The sequence below is a fragment of the Dryas octopetala genome, chromosome 9 (assembly GCF_963921425.1).
Source record: "Dryas octopetala chromosome 9, drDryOcto1.1, whole genome shotgun sequence".
Lineage (NCBI taxonomy): Eukaryota > Viridiplantae > Streptophyta > Magnoliopsida > Rosales > Rosaceae > Dryas > Dryas octopetala.
Window position 1 is genome coordinate 8,695,760 of NC_141374.1, and position 16,345 is coordinate 8,712,104.

At 35.8% G+C, this 16,345-nt stretch overlaps 2 protein-coding genes across 5 annotated transcripts; both read left to right on the forward strand.

Moving 5' to 3' along the window:
- Window positions 1–3,448: 3,448 nt before the first annotated feature.
- On the forward strand, window positions 3,449–6,533 carry LOC147273711 (ATP-dependent caseinolytic protease/crotonase family protein). The gene is made up of 6 exons (XM_086228117.1): window positions 3,449–3,664; window positions 3,869–3,905; window positions 4,112–4,392; window positions 4,938–4,974; window positions 5,184–5,467; window positions 5,694–6,533. The coding sequence occupies exons 1-6, from the start codon at window positions 3,449–3,451 to the stop codon at window positions 6,384–6,386; spliced, it is 1,548 nt and encodes a 515-aa protein (XP_086084243.1). The 3' UTR covers window positions 6,387–6,533.
- Window positions 6,534–7,245: 712 nt separating this feature from the next.
- LOC147273712 (ATP-dependent caseinolytic (Clp) protease/crotonase family protein) lies at window positions 7,246–14,518 on the forward strand. 4 transcript variants are annotated; one of them, XM_086257574.1, is made up of 9 exons: window positions 7,246–7,619; window positions 7,729–7,898; window positions 8,151–8,225; window positions 8,907–8,997; window positions 9,115–9,166; window positions 9,438–9,541; window positions 9,626–9,702; window positions 10,049–10,209; window positions 14,300–14,497. In XM_086257574.1, the coding sequence occupies exons 1-9, from the start codon at window positions 7,433–7,435 to the stop codon at window positions 14,337–14,339; spliced, it is 957 nt and encodes a 318-aa protein (XP_086113700.1). In that variant the 5' UTR covers window positions 7,246–7,432; the 3' UTR covers window positions 14,340–14,497. The 4 variants fall into 4 exon arrangements, with proteins under 4 accessions (XP_086113700.1, XP_086113702.1, XP_086113703.1 ...); XM_086257576.1 differs by lacking the exon at window positions 10,049–10,209 and having other exon boundaries at window positions 14,300–14,518; XM_086257577.1 differs by lacking the exons at window positions 10,049–10,209; window positions 14,300–14,497 and adding an exon at window positions 13,918–14,167.
- The last annotated feature ends 1,827 nt before the right edge of the window (window positions 14,519–16,345 follow it).

The window sequence follows — 16,345 nt, forward strand, 5'->3', positions numbered from 1 at the left end:
TATCCTTCTATTTGTACACCGGGCACTAGGCATTGGGCATTGTTATGCAAGTCTGTTCCACGAAGTAGCTAGACACTAAGCGCACTATAGGTCTAAATGCTTGGAATGACAGGAAATTTCAAAATGTTTTCTTCCCGTTAAGGAAATACAGTAGACTTAGCAAAATAGTATATAAGCATGCTATAAAAATTCAATGTTCAGATTGAGCCTTATCGGGTCGTGTTGATAACAAGTGGACCTTTTAGAGACCAAATAACGGATTAAGCCTTATCGGGTCATGTTAACTCGCAGGCCTTGACCTTTCAACACTATTAGGCCTTAGTCCCATACATGGTCTTATGACTTTGCAGAGACCTGTGTTTTTGGTAAACAGTCGCTCAGGCCTAATCACTGCGACCCCCTTTGTGAAGGGACACCCTTTCTCTCGACGTTATGAGGCTATTTTGTTGAGGTCTTTAGAGAGAGTACTGGTCTCGAGCCCCTAGGTATTCTTTACCTATCCACTTGTGTCAGTTTCGAGTACAGGTACGTACCCTTTTGTTGAAGTTGTTTGAGGTTTTCCTGGGACCCATTAATGACCTGTTAAGAAATAAAGATAATTTATTCTTTTTTTTTCTTATATTATTGATCATTTAATTGGCACATGTTACCTAGATATTTCTAAAGTACGTGTGATGTTAATAACCTTTTTTTTTTAAGAAAGTTTGGCTCAAGGCCTGTGAAATTAAAGGAAGCATAACAAGAATTACAAGATCTTCCGCCACTACAACATCTAGCCAATTCGGCACAACAACTACACAACTAAATAAAGAATTGCAAGCATGCAAGTGAACTATCAACAACTAGATCTGGAAATTAACAGACAAAGACCAAAATTCTCAAGGCTTCACCCAGGAAGGACCCTCAGATGCAAAATCATCAACTTGACCCTGTGAATCGGAAGGCAACAAAACCTAGACAAATGAACAAAATTCACATCCAAAGTGAACTTAATCCCATGTCGAATAATTTCTAATGATAGAACATGGAAGTATTGAAGGGCATGAAACATACCCCTCAAGTTCGAGGCACCTCCACCTTCAATCTCAAACACGGGAATAAAAGCTCTAAACCTATAAACCAAAACCCCAAAACTAGCATGGGCTGAAATGCACAAGCATAAACCCAAAAAAAAAAAAATAATAAACAAACAAAAACCATAGCTAGCACCACTAGGCACCAGTCACCTACACTATGGCGGTAGATCCATGGCATGAAGCTGTGACCACAAGTGCGACAAATCGAAGGCACGAAACCATAACCTTCCTCCGTCGTTGATGTTGTCGTCGCTGCTCCATCGCGCTAATCTCCCGCTGCTAAAACTAGAGACTGGAAAAACTTTCACATTGAAAGTTGGAAAAGCTCTTGCTTAGAGGGAGGAGAGTATCCCATAGGTTATACCAAAACCACAAAAATGAGAGGTAGGGGAGGAGCAGGCCTGTGAGATACACAAGGGCTAGCGCCCCCTGGAACACTAAGCTGGGAGAGGGAGAGTTGAGGAGGGAGAAGAAAGCTTTTTCTGTGGTGGCTAGAGTTTATGTTTTAGCCGATGTTAATACTATATAGTTATATCATTAATGTATTTAATTTAAGTTTTTTATTCAGAAAAGTATTGTTTTTCAAATAACGAGTCATTAACGGGTCTAATAGGTCTAACGGGTCTAACAGGTGACAATATCCAATAAAATTAGATTTCTTAACAGGTAAAATGGGTCGTGTACGGGTTACCCGTTATTTTTAGGGGTTGTGTTTGAGTTTGCATTTCTCCACCTGTTATCTTAACGGGTCATGTTTTGGTTTACTTAATTTTCACATGACACAAACACGAACACGAACACGAACACGAAAAAGCATGAATTGTTTCCTTTTACATCTTTTTCAGTGTATCCTAAATAGAAAAGGATTGCCGCATTTTCTAAATTAAACAAATGAATCTTCTAGAAAACAATGTGGTTTCACAAACTATAGCTAAGTATAAGGAAAATTTGTTTCGTGTTTATATTATGGTTTAAATCAAAGTTTTTAGTGTTTAGTCTTTAGACTTTAGGTATTCGAGTGATTCTCGATCACATCCACATGTGGTCCACATAGAATCCTATACCAAAATCATGTATGTACTTTTATATTGGAAGTGTTTCATCCTATACCGTAAGGCAAGACGACGTTGACCATGGACGTACCTCTGTTTCCGTACAGATGACACACTTCATGTATTAAAGTGCATATAGGATTGTTGTATAGAATTTCATGCGGATCGTACATGTGGATGTGAGAATTCCTATTAGAAATTTGGCCCTCAATCTAAAGGTTTAAACCCTTAAAAAACTTTTAAGAACTACAATGCTACTACATAGCAATCACATCATTATGATTGTGAGGCAATTACAACAACAATATACTAAACCATTTAAAAAGTCTAGGGATCGATTCATAGGCCAACAAATTAATTTTCTTAGTACTTAAACTTAAAAATAAGCGTTAACTATTTCAATAATTAAAAAATGCTTAATTACAAAGAATTCCCCAAACTATGACGGGTTTTGTACTTTATCCTCTTTACTATTTTTTTGTAATACTTAATTAACCTGGCTCACATACTATGCATTGTCCAACACTTCTTCCCATTTCAAGAAAAAAAAATGTGATTAATTTTGTCAATTTTGCATTTGGGGCCTATGTGGTGCCATGTGGCCATCTGTTAGAGAGCATTTTCGTGCATGATGAGAGTAGAGGTACACTAATGAAGATGAAAATGCCCTTGGACAAATGGCCACATGGCCAGCATATGACACGTGTGCAAAATTGACGAAATTTGTAACTTTTTTAATGGAAGAAGGTAAAGTATTGAACGGTACATAGTTATGGGGTTAAGTGTCACAAAAAAAATAGTAGGGGGGATAAAGTGCAAAATCAGTAATTGTTTAGTGGGAGTTTTTGTAATTAACCCTTCAAAAAAACTATTGGCTGATATTCTATCCTTACTTTCTAAGAGAATAAAAGTACAGATGGCGGGAGATTCAAATGAAAATAAAATACCCGACAAGCTTGCGCGCCATTGCGCCAAGAAACAGAACTACCAACACACACAACGTGGCTGGGCTTGGAATCTGATGGAGTATTCGAAGCTGAACCTTCAAAGCTCTGATTTATCTCTCTTTCAACCAACGGAGTCTCAGGTATTGATTCTTCATTTCCATTGTTGATGGTCCACTTATTTTTCACAGTGCTTTAGAATTTCAAGAAATTAATTTTCTTTTCTAACAAGTTTCTTTTTTCTTTTTTTCTTTCTGGGTTCGCAGATTTTGGCTTCTTCCTGCTCGCCCTCCATCCCTTCCGGTTTGTATTTCTTTTCCAATTCTCTGAAAGATATTAATTTTTTTATTTTTATTTTTTATTTTTAATTTGTGTCATGCCAGAGCCTCCTGATCTTAAAAACTGGTTCCCAAGCTACCAGTATGAATCACCTGTACTGAATTCCAATTCCCTTTTCGATGAATTTGTTACCCGCAAGAGCGAAATAGACGAAAAAGATGAAGTCTTTGTTCATAAGAAGCAAAACCCAAATGGGGTTGTGAAATGTGGCAGCTCTTCTGGAAATGAGCATGAAAACCAATGTTTCAGTAAGGTAGTCTTGCTTCTTGTTCCTTTTTATTTTATGGGGTCTATTTCTTATGAGACACAATGAAAAAATTTCTTAATTTTTTAATAGATATTTGTGGTTCTGACTTGGGTTTTAAGATTGTAATGAAAAGTAGTAGTAAAAGAAATATTGTTTTAGGGGATAAAAATTTCTCATGTTTAAGCATCTGTGACAAGTTTATTGTTGTAGATTCCAGGTTCTTTGGAGTCGCCTTCGTTCCTTTCAGGTTTGTATCACTTATTCCTGAAGTTCCTTTTCCCCCAATTTATTTTATTGTTTGGCTACTGAGAAAATGTATATAAGTAATAGAGTCTTTGAATCATTTTCTCCACTTCCACTGATTTTCTTGGCAACCAAACTGAAGATATGTAGTTTATGTTAAGAAACAATAAAACGAAGTAATTGATCTGTTTGTGCTTCCTGATGTGTTAGAGCCTCCTGATATCAGAAACTGGTTCTCAAGCTATGTGTATGAGTCCTCTTATTTGGATACAACCGATGGTTTTGGAGATTCGTGCAAAGAAGGTAAACGTGAGAAGGATGAGTTTTTGGTTGAAAACAGCAACAGAGAAAGAGAAGAGGATTTGGGGGATTGTAGTGAAAACAGAAGTGGTAGTGAAGAGGTTGTTGGTGAGAAGGTACTGTCAGAAGGGCTTTCAAATTGTAACAGCTCTTGGAGAGATGATAAGCAGGAAATGCAGCCTGTAAGTGAGGTACTCATTCTATACCTTTCATTTTTCCTATAGTTCCTCTTTTGTTTTGTCCAACCTCACTTTCTTCTGTTTTCTTTTCTTTAGTTATAACAGTTATGTTTTTCCCTATAGTTGATTTTAGTTGCAAATAGTTTTTGTCCATCAGTGAAGAGAGTTTGTGAGTTTGAGCTTGGCTCAAACTTAACCTTTAGACACAAACTCTTCTCCCCATATGTGCTTTGCATAACCACAAGCATGCTATCCTAGATCTTTACGAACTAGTGCATCATCCTTCAATGGTTGCACAATAGTTTATTCCTCACAGCAACCTCGAACTTCATCAACTGCCACACAAATGAATCCACCTTACCAACCAGTTGACCACCGAAAGTCTTTTCCTCTATATTTACGTAGAGGATATGGTACCCACGACTTTCCCTGCATCACTCCTGCACCGAATTCACCTCCCTTGGTCTTTGCAAAGAAATTTCTTCTCAAGAAATACATATTTAAGAGCTAAAGAATTTCTCACGTGTAAGTATCTGACACATTTTTTTATCTTGTAGACTCCAGGTCCTTTGGAGTCACCTTTGCTTCTTTCAGGTTTGTATCACTTATTCCTGAAGTTCTTTTCTACCCCTAGTATATTGAATTTTTTGGCTGCTGATAAAATGTAAATAAGAAATGGTATTTTGAATCATATTCTCTGCTTCCATTCATATTCTTGGCAATCAAACAGAAAATGTTGCATTTTATGTTAGGAAAACAATAAAACGAAGTAATTGATCTGTTTGTGCTTCCTGATCTTTTAGAGCCTACTGACATCCGAAATTGGTTCTCAAGCTATGTGTATGAGTCTCCTTCCTTGGGTACAACTGATGGTTTTGGAGATTCTGTTTGCAAAGAAAATATATGTGAGATGGATGGAATTTTGGTTGAAAACAGCTACAGAGAAATAAAAGAGAATTTGGAGGATTTTAGTAAAAACAGAAGTGATAATGAAGAGGAGGTTGGTGACAAGGTACAGTCAGAGGGGCTTCTAAAATGTAACAGCTCTTGGAGAGATAATAAGCAGCAAAGGCAGCCTGTAAGTGAGGTACTCTTTCCACATCTCTCCTTTTTCCTGTAGTTGTTCCCTCTTCTTTTTTTCAACCTTTCTTCTAGTTTCTTTTGTTTAGTTATAGTAGTTCTGTATTTCCACATTATTGATTTTGATGAATTGTGATAGTTATAATGGATTTCAATATTGCCAAAGGTGAACATGATTATTTATTTTGTTGAAGTTACTCATTACTCATTACCATAATGTCTGTAAATTACAGGGCGACCCCAACAATGCCGGAGTAAATGATTTACTACCTGGTCAAAATGATTTGTATTTCGAACATATACCTAAAACATTGCAAAACTATGGTACTAGTCCAGCAAAAGATGTTCAAAAATCAAGCTTGGACAAAGAAGGATCTCAATGCAAGCCAGAGGAAAAGTTTTTCCATGGAACCAGATTTATGCTACCGAACAACCAAAGAAGTGCATGCAGTAATGATGGAAAATCTCCACCAAATTTGATTTATGGGAGGGATTTCATTTTACAAGAGAGCTCAGAAGCAAAAGTCCATGCAGAAGTTGATTGTTCACCACACGAAAGTGATTCAGAGTTAATTCCAGTTAATGGAGCATCAGTAAGAAAACCTACTCATGGAAGCAAAGACAGAAAAGATGATGGAAAAGAAATATCAGAAAATGGTTTTATTACAACAAAAAAAGGCAAACTTACAAGAAAAAGTAATCAAAATTCTCTGGAAGGACAACAAGAGAATAGTAAAGGGGCAGTTCCATTAGCAGGTGGAAAGGATGCTGTTGTGAAAAGAAAGACATTAGCAGACACAACAAATTTTCATCATTCTCCTGTGATGGAGATCACTGGGAAATGGAAGTGTCCTCAGAAGAGTAAGCCAAATCAGGGACCCCCTTTGAAGCAGCTTCGACTTGGGAAATGGTTTCGTAAGTTGTGAAAGCTTAAAACTTGGAGACCTTGGATGCTGAGCAGAGTCCAGTAGAACCTAAAACAGTGTCCTAACTGAGACAGTTGCAAAAAGACTATTCTTTCGACTCTAACTGTCAAGTTTGAAGGATCTTCAACATCGTCGAAGCAAGTAAAGGCCTAAACAAACTTTAAGTGCAGTGCATGCAATTGAGACAAGCAATTTCAAAAGGACTACTGCCATATGGCTATCCAAGTCATTCTGCACTGAACCCTTAAATTGAGCATAAGCAGATTTCTGTGGTGGGAAGGATTCTCATGGTGATTGCTAAAGCATGTATGTAAAGTTTTTCATTCTGCCCCTGTGTCTATCCAGAGAGGAATAATTAGAATGTTAAATCAGGGTTTTCAGACGTCATTTCTCCATGTATTTCAGAGAGTTATGTGTGATCAAACACCATCTACTGATGGACTTGTTACTTGTATCCACAGTTCAACTTTCTCAACACATAACATTATCTGCTAGACTTCTATTTAAGTTTTAAACTCATAAATCTCCTAAATTATGAAAAACGTACTCCCATACATCAAAATATAACCTTTAATAATTCGTTGTTACACTGCATGATACAAAAACAAACAGTTTTCAAACAATATTTGGAGTTGGACACAATATAGTGTATAAAATATTTTTGTCCTTTAGCGTTTTGAAAAGAAAGAAATAAATATTTTTTGTAATTTTAAGAGCTCTCATGATTTTTGAGACATTTTGTATTTATTAATTTTTTTTTTCTTTTTTTTTTTTTCTTTTTTATTACTGACCCCTCTGAAATTGGTAGGTAGGCGTAGGATTGTAGGAAAAGGGGTTTCATCTTTTTCTTTTTCTTTCCAACAAAACGACCGTCGTCTATTCGCCTGAAAGCCTTAAAAGTTAAAACGGACGACAATAATTCACCAGTTGTCACTTGTCGCTCGCCATTCCCAAGAGCGTCACAAAGAGAGCATTACAAATTGCATTGATTGCTTTCCAAAGTAAGCACTTTTGGGGTTATTACAGCTTGAGCTTGTGAAACAAAAATGGCGGGGGGCATGAGGGTCCTAAGCAGCTCACTGAGAAATTTCAAGCCCAAAACCTTCATGTTTTCAGAGATTCCATTCACTCCCAGACCGGACCAATGGCTCTACCAAACTCGCCGGACTCTAATTTTGGAATCAGCTCCATCTCAGTCCGTCAGCCTCCACAGACTCTCCGACTCCGATTCCGGTAAGTTCAAACTTCCCAAAATGCTTATGAAACAGTAGCTTATTTCTCTGTGTGCCCACGTTTCTATGACCCATGAAGCATAAACCCATTTGGGGTTTTTGGGTAACAGGGATTGTTGAGGTTAGTTTGGAGAGACCTGAGGTGAAAAATGCAATAGGGAAAGATATGCTGAAAGGTTTACAGAATGCCTTTAAAGCTATCAGTAAGGATTCCTCTGCTAATGTGTTGTTGATCCGCAGCAAAGTTCCCAAGGTGTTCTGTGCTGGTGCAGATTTGAAGGTAGTAATCTAATTGTGTATTTCATAGAATCAATGTTATATGTGAAATGAATTTATATGGGTATGTGAAGCTGCCGTTGATGTTTTAAATTTTTAAGCTTTGACTAAAACTCTTCAAATTTTTGTTCTCTTTGATATGCTTGTGAGTTTCTTATTTGTGTTAAATGGATTATTTCTGTCGAACCGTGCTTATATACAGGAAAAGATAGTGCTCGCTTATCAAATTGTCCTTGGCTCTTAATTTGATTGGCAGGAACGCAAGATAATGAGTGCATCTGAAGTTCGACATTTTGTCAACACGCTGCGTGCCACATTCTCTTACTTAGAGGTTAATCTTCATTATTCACCTTTGTGGTTTTCTATGATTGTTTTGTTATTGAAATGGCATTGAGAATAATGAGAACTGGAACTTCTGTCAGAGTTCAGTATTGGTTTTGGCGTAGCTAATACTTGGTATGCTCACCTATGTTGAAGAGTAGCAGGCTTTCCTTTGATTAGCATCTTGGAAGTCTGAGAGCAGATTTACACTTAAATCTGCCAGTAAGATTTCAAGATTTCTTGTTGCTTTTTGTCATATTGACTTACAGTATGCTATAATAAAAACCTGAAATTTGCACTCACCTGGTGTTCAACTCAAGTTTTAATGCCACAGTGAGCTTCTGACAATGCAATATGGTCATTCTTATTCCATTAGTCTTTCAAATTCTGTACAGACTGTACAGAACTCATAAAATGCATCTCTTTATGTATATGTAAGTATAATGGTGGACATGTAATATGTAAACACACAGACAACTGTGCACATAGATAAAAAAATACATGAGTGTCCAGTATATGGTTCAGATTTATTTACATTTACTAATTTGATTATATCACGCTGTTGTCACTTAGCGCTGGTATGCAGGCTTCTCTTTTACTGATTATATATTAGTTCCCCATAAAATGTCTTGGTGCAAAATTCTCCCATTTTTATTCTTCTTGACACTTGACTTAAATTCATCTTATGTAGGTACTTCCTATTCCTACTATTGCTGTCATTGAAGGAGCAGCATTGGGTGGTGGACTTGAAATGGCTTTATCATGCGATCTTCGGATATGTGGTAGTTCCATATTTCTAACAATTTATACTGAACACAATCCTGCTTACTGATATATCAGGCTGCTTAAATGTATTATAATGATTAGTCTCTGATTGCTTCCCACCTTAAACGGCTCAGGAGAAGATGCAATACTGGGCTTGCCAGAAACAGGACTTGCTATAATTCCTGGGTATGTGCTAAATATCAGTAGTGTGCGCTTATTAGCTTGATATGCATTGTTGGTCAGTCCCTAACAGTTTAAGCTTTTGTGTCTGGTGGTTATCTTACAGTACTAATCCCTAGATATTTTTTACCTTTCTGGACAAAATTCTTTCTACATGATTACTTCTTATTTTATCTTTTCTTTTATTTTGTTCATTTCTTTTTCTTTTTTATTGTCCAATTTTGAAATTATCCATGTAGTGACAGATCAACCTCTATCGATTACGTGACTTTCACAGGGCAGGTGGAACACAGCGGCTTCCTAGATTGGTTGGAAAAGCAGTGGCAAAGGAACTCATATTCACTGGCAGGAAGATTGGTGGCAGAGAAGCAATGTCGATAGGTATGTCACTATGTCTATTTGGTAGCTGCTTTGATTTTGTTTTTTGTTTTTTTTCTTTTGCAGTAAAATTGCACCTTACTGCAGGTCTGGTAAATTACTGTGTTCCTGCTGGTAAAGCTCATCTAAAGGCACTTGAAGTTGCTCGCAATATAAATGAGAAGGTACGAAATTATTTGATTCATAGAGTTGCATTGATTGTGCTCATTATGTTTTATTTCATATTTCTAAGTTATATTTAATGGGGAAAGGTTACTTATAGGTTGAGGGCAACCTAAGAATGCAATTTCAGCCGTCATAACTACATTCTAACTCCTCTATCAAAGTGGATGTCTAAACATAAGGACTGAACAAATGCCTCTTTTGCTTTAATGACCAAATTTATAATAGTGTACCAAAAAAAACCCCGACTCCAGAAACTAAGCATAACTTGAAATCGTCTTATTAGGCAAAGAAATAAATAGGTACAAATAATTGTTGCATCAAATTTATGTATCATAGTTTTAGCAGGGTCCAATAGCAATAAGAATGGCCAAAAAAGCTATTGACGAGGGATTGGAGGTAGATAAGACATCATCTTTGGCACTGGAAGAAGAATGCTATGAACAGACCTTGAACACAAATGATCGCTTGGAAGCCCTAGCAGCATTTTCTGAGAAGCGGAAGCCAAGGTATACTGGAGAATAAGATGATAAAGTTCAAATAATTTGTCTTGGAATGAGTTGGCCGATAGAACGGAAATAAAGTTAATTGTCAATCAATCAGCAAATGGCAGGTTGTAGAGGCCTTAATTTTGTACATGATTATAATGAATTTAGAGGTTCATGAAATGTTTTTAGGGGGTGTCTAGTTTGGTAAGAAACTACTTGTTGAGATGTTTGAATATTTATTAGTGAAACAATAAAATTCACATTTCAAGACCTTTCTTTTTGACATTCGGTGTCCAAATGATGAATTTCTTCATCTAAAGTAAGTGCAACCACAAAGGCGATTCATTTCTGACAATATCTTTATGAAAAATAAGTTTGTTTCATAAGTTGTTGCCTTTAATCTGAGCATATTGGAGGTTTCAAGCTAGAAATTAATTGAAATGTTTTTTAACCTTCGTAAAAAAACTGTTTCGTTGCCTAAAACATAAGGCAACAAATTGTTGTGTTCGTTGCTATAAATACTACAAAAAATTTGATTTTTAGCTAGGAAATCATTTGCATCACTAAAAGTCTCTTTAGCGGAAAAATTCACATTTGTCACCCATAAAGATGACAATTGCACGAGTTTGCTACTTCCACATTCATCGCTAAAAATCAATTTTCTTGTGGTTTTAGTTCTATTGTGATTACTCTGTACAAAGCATTGCATAAACGAATAGACTAATACTCAATAATTTAGTAGGATCCCTAATCTTAGGAATTAGGGCTATCGAAATATGGTTCATTGCTCCTACACTAATTCAAAATCAACGAAGATGGAACTGGCACTACGTCATTCCTCTCACAATATATTACCAATTTTGAAAAACCTTGTCCGACATCTCATTTGGAACCAGGAGCTTTCATAGAATGTATTTCGGCCAGCGCAACTTCTACAATTTTTAACAAAAAATTCTCAACAATAAAGGAACCTTTTAATATAACCTAAAAAGACAAACCTAATTTGAATTTGAAGCCTATGCATAAAATAATTTCAATTTTTCTTCTTGTATCTTTCATTAAAGTTTTTTATGTGGACCATCTCACCCGTAACATTACTTAAGGAATCAACAAGAAATGGTTCATGGCATACTAGATAGACAAAGATAGTCTAATTGATGGCATTATCTATTGAAACTATAAAAACATAGCGCTCAGCTAAACACTCAAAAAAAGAGAAAGAAGATTGGTGTTTGCATTTTGTAATGAAGGAGAAAATCATTGTTTGAAATAAAAGACATGTTTGTTAGTCAATGCAGACATATTTTGCCTTTTCCAAAGGTTTGTAGAGGAATTTCCTGCTACAAACATATGTTTTTCCACCATCCATTTTATTTCATTGTTGGGGATCAAAATTTAGAAGTCACATATACTGTAAAACATACCAAAATTGAATATCCTTGGATGAATTCAAAATACTTGTCTGTGTTTTCTATGTATGGCTTGATTCCATAACTAGGTCCAGTATGTGTGTTGCACTACTAAATGGCAAAGGAACAGCCACTCTTTAAATAGACTACAGCCTTGTGTATTTCACCACATCGATTTTTCGCCTTTGCCATTTTCTTCATTATTGTGATTTCTGAGTATTGTTAAAGCCCCCCCCCCTCTTTCTCCCAAAGTCATTGGAGATGAACTTTGCATCAGGCTCGACCAACAACATGATGGTCCAAAGAGGTCCATCATCCGCATTCATAGGCGTAAGCCTGCTGACACCTGGTAAATGGGTTGCTAGGATCTCCCATAGTTACCAGCCATACTGGCTTGGAGCATACCAGGTGGAGGAAGAGGCAGCTATTGCGTATGATAGAGCTGCCATAAAGCTTAAGGGAGGTGATACCCCCCTCAACTTCCACTGGACTAATTACAGTGGTGCGGAGAATGTTTTCCAAAGTCAGTACTCAACCGAGGAGATCCTGACGATGATTAAGGATAAAACATACTCGTCCAACCTTATGAACTTCTGTTCAAGGCATTTATCGAGTATGGATACTCAAACCAGAAACTTGATGAATGAGCAAGGGATTTCATACCACTTGCTCTTTCAGAAGGAATTGACTCCTAGAGATGTCACTCGCAAGTGCTTTCTGATCCCGAGGGAATATGCACTGCGATACTTTCCCCCAATTGAAGGCATCGGAACCAGTTCACGAGAAGAAGGTTGGAGTTCTCCGCACATTCAGTTAACCTTTTATGATAAGCATTTCCATTCATGGACATTTGGATATACATATTGGCCGAGTACGCGAAGCTTTATGCTTACAAAAGGATGGGGACACTTTCTCACGACAAATCACCTGAACCAGAAAGACAGAATAATGTTTTACAGATGTGAGTACGAAGGGAGAGAATTTTACATGATAGACGTGCATAGAATTAATGGGGAACATTCTTCTGTTGGTAGGAATACAGAACAGGATATAGGTTTGGCAGGAGACGTGAACATGGACTTGGAGACGGATCTCATGAGAGGACAGACAAATCAAGGATTCAAGCTATTTGGCATGCAGATTATTGGTTAACAGCTTAACAACCAGCCACAGTCCCATTTTGAGGGGTTTTTTTTTTCTTTGTTCTTGTTTTTTGGGGGAAAATGAGTTTTATGTTATTGCATCTTGTCTGTGTATCAACCTGTCACTGTGCAATTACATTAGTTCAACAATTTTGATAGTTGGTCCTCTATTTCATCTTAAACAATTTGGCTTGCAGAAAAGCTGTAAGTTTTTCTTACATGTCGGTTGCAATTAGCTTATAGGTTATTCTGCTGATTCAAGATTGGCATGAAAAAGAAAATAATGCAGAAAATTCTTCTGATATTTTTAGATTCTAGAAAAATGTTATTGATGGATGAAAGCAGGCTGAAAAGAAAAAAATCCTCTTATGAGGCACAATTCACAGTAAACATAAAAGATGAGGAACATAGTTTTCTCCTTATGGCAGCAGAAGTTTCCCCTGTTGCATTTTACTCAATACCAAAACATTATATCCTAGACAATAAACAGCAGCACTCTGAACAAATAGATAATCATAATTTTGAATGGCGGACACCAGCTTAGAATAAAAGCCAATGACAAATCAGTATTATAAACTCCGGCAAATCCAATGAACCGCTCAATGCGAAGCAAGGAATTCTTTTGTATTTTCAACTGCCCTGTTAGTAATGAGGAATAACAACTCAAACGTTGCCATGAAACTCCGTATAGAGCCTTATTATCATTATATTTCTGGATAACCATGTCTAAAACCAGTGTATTGTGCCATAGGCTACTTTTTTTGCTTTTCTATTACCTTATTGCACCTACAATTTTAGTTAACAGGCGAATTCATTGTGCAACACTTTCCTTTCCTCTTATCTTCGTTCCGGCTTCTTCGAAATGCAAAAGTTGTTCATTTCTGTCTCCACTCTATTGGATTGCCTTCATTTCATCATTTTATTATATGTTTTTGGTTTAAATATATTTAATTAATTTTCAAGAATATTAAAGTTAGAACATATCTAATTAACCTTATAGTTGTTCTAAATTTTTGTTTCAAAGGAATGCATTCTTAATATAGAGTGGAAAGTAGAGACATTAATCGTGGGAACTATGGCTAACCTTTACTATGCATAATTATTATTTGCCATCCATCTGCATAACTTAATTACTGCTCTCTCTTTCTTTTTCTTTTTTTTTCTCTTTTGCTTTTCAGTGTTTCAAAGTGGAAACTTAGTTGAGAACTAGAGAGTTACCCATGTCCAATCCCAAAAAAAAAAAAAAATGATAATTGAATATAATGATGATATCAAGTTATCAACTTGTCAGTGATTAACTGGCTTGAATCTTCAAAAGATGTTACTTAGAATTACGATAGCTATTTCAATTCATGTACTTAATGTAGCCAATTTTCATTTGCCTACCTTTATTAATGAACGAAGATCAGATCATTTGTTGTTTGTAATTATCTATTCTTCTATCCACTACTTTTGTTATTCATAATTATGATTATCCATCTGCATAACTTCTCTACTGCTTTTTTTTTCTGTCTTTTTCTTCTTCTTCTTTTTTTTTTTTTTTTTTTTTCTCTTTTGTAGTCTCAAGAGTATCAAAGTGGAAACTTATTTAAACAACTAGAGAGTTACTCATGTCCCAAAAAAGGATAATTGTATAGAAGGAAGATATCAAGTTACCAACTTGTCAGTGATTAACTAGCTTGAATCTTCTAGTCTTCTAGATAGAAGATATTACTTAGAATTAACATAGCTATTTCATGTACTTAATCTAGCTAATTTTCATTTGCCTACTTTTATTAATGAATGAAGAGCAGATCATTTGTTGTTTGTAATTATCTATTCTTAACTCAAACTGAAAAATAGTCATCATGCTAGAAGGTTCAAGCTCAAATGACCACAGTTCATGCTCAAATGACCACAGTTCATGCAGATGAAATAAGCCACAGAGAGAGAGAGAGAGAGAGAGAGAGAGAGAGAGAGAGAGTACTGTGTGCCCTCAGAAAGATTTATAGATATAGCATAACTGAAAAGTGGTAATTAGGGATCCCAAATCTATTGTAACATTCCTAAAGTTTTGTCTAGGGACATTCAAGACTGAGAAGGAGGCAGCTACAGCTTATAATGCTGCTGCCTTCAAGCTCAAAAGGGCTTAATCTCATTGCAACTTTCCTCCTACCAATATCACTATCCATGACCCAGCCTCCCAATTCTTTCACTCTCACGAAAACATTTTGGAAACTATCAAGAATGGATCCTACCAAACATAAGTCATGGATTTTGCAAGGAACTAAAAAAATGAGGTAAGAGAGGTAGTGAATTTCCATTTAATCTTTCACAGGGAACTAACACCAAGTGATGTTAGCTATCTGGATAGTGTATCCATTCCAAGGAAATATGCTTTGGCACACTTGCCACCAGTTGGGGTGCACTAGTTTGGAGGAGATGACCGTGGCAAAAACAATGAAGCCATTAGATCTAAATGTCCAAGTTGAACAAGTATAACATGTGGAATTTCAAGTATGAGTATTGGCAGAGTAGTCAGAGCTCTATGATCAGATAAGGTTGGTGCCACTTTATGAAGGAGAGAAGTTTGAAGGAAGAGGATGTCATTCTCTTTTTATACTATGAGTAGGCTTTTTCTTAATTAAAGCAATTGATAGGGACTACGAAAGAAATTAATTATTACATTCTATGACATTATTTTTTAACATGACATACATAGTGATAGTGATTAGTGGGTACTCACAAACGTCATACAAGGTAACTTTAATATATTGACATGTTAAGCCCACAAGATTTAGCTGAAGTGGCATGAGTTGTGGTGAGTAAAGGGAACGTAGAACCTATAAATTCAATTTCTCTTGTAAGAAAACAAAGGATGACATGTTTTTTAGCAAGCATAAACCAAGAATCAATTAAATGCCTATTCGGAGTGCTTCTAAGATGACACTTCTATCTTCAATAATATTATACTTACCATATTCTTATATCATCTTACGTGTTATTATTTCATTGAACAAGATTTTTTTTTTTTTTTTAGTGTCCAATGTATGAATGTCATGTAAGTTGTCACATAAGGTGATATGAAATTGTGGTATAAAAATGTGGGATCTTTAGCACTACTATTCTATCTTTTATGGCCAAATCCTATAAAAAATGTTTTTTACTATTTCAAAGTATTGGTTTTTTTTTTTTGTTATATTAAAGAGAATCGAACCCTGGATCTAATATAATCATAACTATTACTCAATCCACCATCACCACTCGGCCTTACCCTTTCCAAATAAATTATAAGTCAGTGCTATTCCGACCACCCTAAATTGTTGAGTTGACCACCTTATTTCAAAATTTTAATTTTACCTTTAAAATAAAAAATTTTAATTTTATTTGTCGGGTCATTTAATAGTTATCTACCGAAATATTTATAATTATTCGACAATTATCTGCTAAACATTGGTCAATTATTCAGTAAATAACTATCAAATGGAAATGAAAAAGGTATTCGACAGTTATCTGCCGAAATATTTATATTTATTCGACACTTATCTGCCGAATATTGATGAATATTTCGGTAGATAACCATAAAATTAATCTGGGTAATTTCATTGTATTTTTGTAATAAAGGGT

Bases quoted from the DNA above. Each gene is read 5' to 3' on its own strand.
- LOC147273711 (XM_086228117.1), top strand. From the start codon at position 3,449: ATGCCAGAGCCTCCTGATCTTAAAAACTGGTTCCCAAGCTACCAGTAT. The intron at 3,906-4,111 runs GTTTGTATCACT...CTGATGTGTTAG, and splicing joins GTCGCCTTCGTTCCTTTCAG to AGCCTCCTGATATCAGAAAC. The intron at 4,393-4,937 runs GTACTCATTCTA...TTTATCTTGTAG, and splicing joins AAATGCAGCCTGTAAGTGAG to ACTCCAGGTCCTTTGGAGTC.
- LOC147273712 (XM_086257574.1), top strand. From the start codon at position 7,433: ATGGCGGGGGGCATGAGGGTCCTAAGCAGCTCACTGAGAAATTTCAAG. The intron at 8,226-8,906 runs GTTAATCTTCAT...CATCTTATGTAG, and splicing joins CCACATTCTCTTACTTAGAG to GTACTTCCTATTCCTACTAT. The intron at 9,703-10,048 runs GTACGAAATTAT...TAGTTTTAGCAG, and splicing joins CTCGCAATATAAATGAGAAG to GGTCCAATAGCAATAAGAAT.